The sequence below is a fragment of the Atta cephalotes genome (genome assembly GCF_000143395.1).
Source record: "Atta cephalotes unplaced genomic scaffold scaffold00032, whole genome shotgun sequence".
Lineage (NCBI taxonomy): Eukaryota > Metazoa > Arthropoda > Insecta > Hymenoptera > Formicidae > Atta > Atta cephalotes.
In genome coordinates this window covers 2,463,166-2,468,907 of record NW_012130096.1, presented here as the reverse complement: position 1 = coordinate 2,468,907, position 5,742 = coordinate 2,463,166, and the positions used below count along the sequence as shown (strand labels likewise).

Genomic DNA, 5,742 nt, shown 5'->3' with positions numbered 1-5,742 from the left:
CTTCTCTCTCTCTCTCTCTCTCTCTCTCTCTCTCTTTCTCTCTTGTTTGGGTTACGAGGGATAGAGCGAGAGAGATAAAAAGGAGATAATAAACTATGTCAAACGTCAGTCATAATAATCGCAAGTGTTTCGCAGTATCGGATTAGGCCACGACTCAATTCATATTTTTAATATTTTTGTTTTATGCGCTTATATATTTTGTACAGAACACACGAGATTCTTGCTAGTGTTAAAATTTAAAGAATATGTCTTTGTATAGTTTTAGAAATGTTTATATAGGATATTATCTCAGAGTATCTCGTGAGTATTAAATATGATATGTTCATTATTTTTAAACATTCATGAATCTTTTGTTCATGCATCGTATCTATCATTACTCGCAGAACTGAGTATTAGTTAAGATAAACATTGCTTCTTATTTTGGTAACACAAGTTTACACAAGTATCATTCAGTTATTCATGGAATGCCAAGAAAGATGGAATGAATTGATCAACTTTTATCTTGATTCAACTTATTCTTCATCTTTTCCTAATTATTAGAACTGGAAAGAAACGAAATTGAATTGAGATTAAAGTTAAGTTGCATTGGTTATATATTGCATATAAACAGACATAAAGCTTGCATATATACAATAAAAAGATCTATAATATACAATTGTAATATATGAACTGTAGATTGTCTATTTAAATATAATGTTGGTAGTGTATGAGCTGGAGTATGGATCTTTGCATGATGCATAAAGTATAGAAAATCAATTGAGTCTTGATAGAGTCTTTGAAAGACTCCGATTGATCAATTCTCTTATGCTTTATGAATTATGTGAAGATTTGTGCTCCAATCTTATCTCAGAATACAACCCAAATAAAAGACACCCTATGAGTTCTATGATGTACTGGAACATGCTTTTCCTATACTATAGAAAACTGATTCGATTCAAAAAAGGAACGCAAACAAATATTTATTTTTCTTTCATTTATAGTAGTAGTCAATCAGCAAGTCCCGAAAGAAAACATTCTTTATATCAGAGTGTCTAGGAATTGAAACACTAATGGCTTGCTTCAATATATTATAGAGCATTGACCCCATATTTCATGCTTTGAGAGATTTACTAATGTATTTTGGTTCGAGATTCATAATTTATTCTTATCTTAAGATTGACTTAAATAAATTAAGATACTAATACAGTTCTGTGATTGATACAGTTCTGTGAATATCTTTAATTATACATAAAAACACCATATTTGATTAAAGAAATTTTTCGATGCTTGATAATATTGTATTTCTTGTGAATTTATAGGATTTCCAATTCAAACAAACTGCAATAGTATTACAAATTAAATTGGCAAGCAATTTAATGTTATTGATGCTAACAATTGATACACAATTTCTTCAAAATCTTGTAAATAATTTATTGCAAAAATATTGTCTCTCTAATTATACATAGGCCAATATTTAAAGCATCTTGAGACATTATTTAAACGGGCTTAAAATAAGAACTACTGATTATGAATACTAGTCTTGATGTTTCTTACCTGCAGATAACTACTGCATCGTCCTCTACACGCATAACTGGGAATCGGCTTCGGAACACAGCCTGGATATTGAAGGAAGTGTATCACACGCGTCGCCTGACACTCATCGACTCCAACAATTGCTTCTGTAGCTCCGTACAACAAGCATATCAGCAATCCATTGATCACTATATGGTAAGTACAAAAATACTGTATTATTATAACATTTATCTATTTTACTTGCAATTTGCAAAAAATACAACTGAGAAAATGAATTTTATTTTGCAAATATACTGTTAGCTTATTTACCAAAATAACGAAAGAGCTTGCTTCTCAAACGGTACATTGCCTTCTCTTCCTGGTACCTTACTGTGCTTATAGATCCTATGTCGCAAGCTTTTATACACCATAGGTGGTCGCATTTTTCCCTTTCTTCTACTATATTTTAGTGTTATATATTAGAAAATCTACGTATATAAATGTATAAAGAATGTATACGAGAAAATGCTTCCTACATGTTCGCTAAATTTATATATACAGTACTTGAACTAGAGCTTGTTAATTAAATTTTATTCCATAATTTCATTTAAAAATTATTATATATATGTAATATTCTTATGTGATAAAAAGAATTGTATTCTCATGACCAAATATTTGCACATTTTTGTGCACATAATTTAAAAATTATGTAAATTTTTAATAATAAAGATAAGAATTGATTTATAAATAATGGAGAAAGTCAAGTATTGTTATGTAAAATATTTCCATGTATATTTAGTTTGAAGAGTATTAAAATAAGAATATTTAAAAAAGAATAATTAAATCAGTATCTTAATTCTCTTAAATGCATTTCTACTTAATTTTGTTGAACAATATTTTGATTTTGAATTAAGTTTTCTGAAGATGTTTAAAATTTCGAAAATTAAAAACTTTGTGAGATCAAAATATTTATAATATTTTATTGCTTTAAGCAATAATATATAATGACAGACTAAACTGTGAATATATTGTAGAAAATATTTACTATAGCACTTACACATACATGTGTATAATTTAATAAAAATGCCGAAATAAGACAGACTTTGAAAAAGTTAAACCGTTTTGCCTACATTATTGAAAATCTTATTAATTTTGATTTTTGACCCTTGTTATGGTCAACTGATGTCAACTTTGTCTTGACGGAATTAGGTTCCTTAAGTATCTATTATCGAAAACAGAAGATTTAAAAAAATTGAACCGTTTCTAAGAAATATTGCGGACGGACATTCGGACAGATAGACCAATGAACTAGATTGTGAAATTATAAAGTAATTATATTATAAAGTAATTTGCTCCGCTGCACTATTTAATGCTTTTTCTTATATTACATAGTAAATATTTTAAGCGAATTTAATAAATATTTTAAAATGAAATATCTTGTATCGAAAACTGAAACAATTTTCTTTTCTCCAATTTTCTAAATTTTTCTTTTAATTACTAAAGATGTTAACTACTAAAGATGTCTTTTTATGCTGACACTCGATGTTCATTTTTGGCTCAAAATAAATCACGTGATAGAAATTGATGAATATTAAACGTCAATGTGACTTATTTTGACACTGAAAATGAGCGTCAGCACAAAAAGATACCTTAAGAATTGAAAACTCAAAAAGTTTAATCGCTCAAAAAATGCAAATTTGTATTATTTATGACATGCGTTAGCACCTTTTATTAAAGGAAAATTGTTATTTTTGGGTTCAATATTTATATATTATATATATTATATTCAGAACCTGCTTTTATTGATAAATGCGCTTTTATTTCTGAAATCCCAATAGGGATATAATATACATATAACGTAAATTATATGCTAAATGCGCTCCAACATTATAAACGAAATGAGCCTATATATATATTATTACAAATTATGCATATAACAGGTACGTAAATAAAGAATTGTGAAATAAGTATATTAAATTTTAAATTAAATGATGTATATTTATCTTAAAATATGCATATATACAGGATTAAATTATATACATGTATGTATAAATATATTTAAAGAAAATTAACTTTTGAGAGTTTTGTATTTATCATCACATGTAAAAATGTGCATATACATATATTTTAGAGCTGTATAATTGGGGCTACGAGTAGATTCACATCACATAATGCATCGGAAATACTATTTATTTTTATCAACGTTACAATATAATAATTTCTTTTCTATCTGTTGATATAACTGTTATATATAATTGTTGCAATTTCACTGCTGAGAAAATGTATAATTTATATTTCAAGTTGTTGCTGTCTTATCTCGCAAAGTCGCCGCACTTTATACATTTACATTCGGCGGGTTCCCGTATCTTGATTTCCATTACTTCGTCATCCGTGCCTATCAATTTGATCCCATCCGCGTCGTAGCAATGATTTAGAATAACAAATCTTTCCTTCAGATAACTCTCACGGCAACAGTAGCACTCCTGTATGTGTAAAACAAGATAATTAAAGGCATATATTTCTTATACATCTTTTCATTCACGAAATGTCACATGATACTATACCTTTGAAAAGCCCGTAGTAGTGATGACGCTTGGCTGTACTTGCGAGTTACAGAATCCTTCGCATTTCGTGACCGATACATCACCGCTGCATGTTCTTCTCAGACGTGCTAATTCATCATATTCGTCTTTAGTGATGCGTATTTCCGATTGTAGAGTCTCACAACTTTCGTCATCTATCTCGGTTATTTCAGCATCGCTGATTGTAACATAAACCACGAGAACTAGTAGAGACTTTGAAGCTACCAACATTATAATATTGTTTTTATTATTATATTTAACAAACAAACAAATCACCGTAGAAGTTTCCAGGTAAAATGAAAGGAGAGAGAATCAAACAGATGCTTTTATAGGTAATTTTTCACCCCTCTTCCTCGTCATCTATAAAAGCCAAAGGTCGTAATGATCCCCTGCTGCTTTAATAGCGTAGTTCAATCGAAAGGGTGAGGAAGTAAAGACTCTTCTGTTCGTAGTAGTTGCTCAATACTCGATTTTTTCTCGTCCGGAATATTGCTTTTTCAATGTTTTGCATTATATCCGCTAATGGGTTTTTTATGTCTCGCGTATCACATAATGGAATTGATCATATATTTAAGTAATTTAATTTTACCTAGGATTCTTTCGTTGTGTGTTTATCATGTTTTGAGGTACACGCTCGACAAGATTGGAGAATGTTTTTAGTGATGTCCAAAATTTATTGATATCATTTTTCTAATATAATATAAATATAATTATTATTTAAGTAATTATAAATATAATATTCTATTTAACTCAATGATCGTTTCTTGTACTTCCCGGACAAGTATCTCTTAAATCATCTTCGTCGTTGAATTTCGTTCCGCACCAGATACAGTAAAAGTATTTTTTTCTTAAATATTTAGTAAGAATGTCAAGTTTTTCTAAATTATTGAAAATTTGGTCATCCTCGATATCGTCATGAGTATCATCATCTTCTTTTTCTTCTTTGTTCTCTACCCAAAACCACGACTCTTCAGGTTTTTCGACGTTTTCTTTAGTATCCAATTCTTGACACACCTTTTGACTTTTGTATAAATCGATCTTTTGCAGCTGTTCCGCTTTTTCTTGGGCCAACCTGTTACGGAAGTCTCTGGTATCCATATTATTTAATTTTGCATTTGTATTTTTAGGTTTATATGTATCTTTCTTTAATGTTTTGCCTAGACCTTGTCTATCCACTTTCACTTCCACAGAAATTGGCTCAGTCATTCCTGATTGAGTCTTGCCTATTCCTTGACCAGGTTTGTATCCCATTTTCATCAACATTTCAAAACCTAAAAATAAAATAATTATTTATCATTTGGAGACTCTATGACAGAGTCTGGCCACAATCAATTTTGTTAAAATTCTATGAAAGAGAAAGATACATATACATATTATTCCCTGTATATGTATATACTATTTCACTTTACATATGTTTGTTTCATTTTATTTTACTTAATTTTAATTTAGTTAATTACTTAACTTTAATTAAGATTATAAGTGAAACAATATATTCTCAATTTAATCTCACTTTGTATTTTTAATTAAAGCATAAGTTAAGTGAAATAGCTGTATATATAGATGTGCGTGCGTGCGTGCGTGCGTGCGTGCGTGCGTGCGTGCGTGCGTGCGTGCGTGCGTGCGTGCGTGCGTGCGTGTGCGTGTGTGTGCGTGTGCGTGCGTGTGTGCG

At 29.8% G+C, this 5,742-nt stretch overlaps 3 protein-coding genes across 3 annotated transcripts in view; all 3 read right to left on the bottom strand.

The window, feature by feature from the left end:
• The window catches only part of LOC105621188 (bursicon), a 4,809-nt gene extending 2,885 nt beyond the window's left edge, over positions 1-1,924 (bottom strand). The window contains 2 exon segments of the mRNA XM_012202657.1: positions 1,534-1,700; positions 1,822-1,924. Of these exon segments, the coding sequence (XP_012058047.1) occupies positions 1,534-1,700; positions 1,822-1,858 (204 nt within the window). The 5' untranslated portion in view covers positions 1,859-1,924.
• Positions 1,925-3,459: 1,535 nt separating this feature from the next.
• Positions 3,460-4,356, bottom strand: LOC105621190 (partner of bursicon). Its single transcript, XM_012202658.1, has 2 exons — positions 4,056-4,356; positions 3,460-3,974 (listed from the first exon to the last, which is right to left on the bottom strand). Exons 1-2 carry the CDS (start codon positions 4,302-4,304, stop codon positions 3,804-3,806), a joined length of 420 nt encoding a protein of 139 aa, XP_012058048.1. The 5' UTR covers positions 4,305-4,356; the 3' UTR covers positions 3,460-3,803.
• A 467-nt stretch (positions 4,357-4,823) lies between these two features.
• The window catches only part of LOC105621294 (G patch domain-containing protein 11), a 5,603-nt gene continuing 4,684 nt past the window's right edge, over positions 4,824-5,742 (bottom strand). Inside the window, exon 2 of the mRNA XM_012202760.1 lies at positions 4,824-5,344. Within this exon, the coding sequence (XP_012058150.1) occupies positions 4,824-5,344 (521 nt within the window). The remainder of the gene's footprint in view (positions 5,345-5,742) is intronic.

Excerpts from the sequence above, each read along its gene's own strand:
- LOC105621190 (XM_012202658.1), bottom strand. The coding sequence starts at position 4,304 with ATGTTGGTAGCTTCAAAGTCTCTACTAGTTCTCGTGGTTTATGTTACA. Across the intron at positions 3,975-4,055 it reads CTACTACGGGCTTTTCAAAG|GAGTGCTACTGTTGCCGTGA; the intron begins GTATAGTATCAT and ends TTACACATACAG.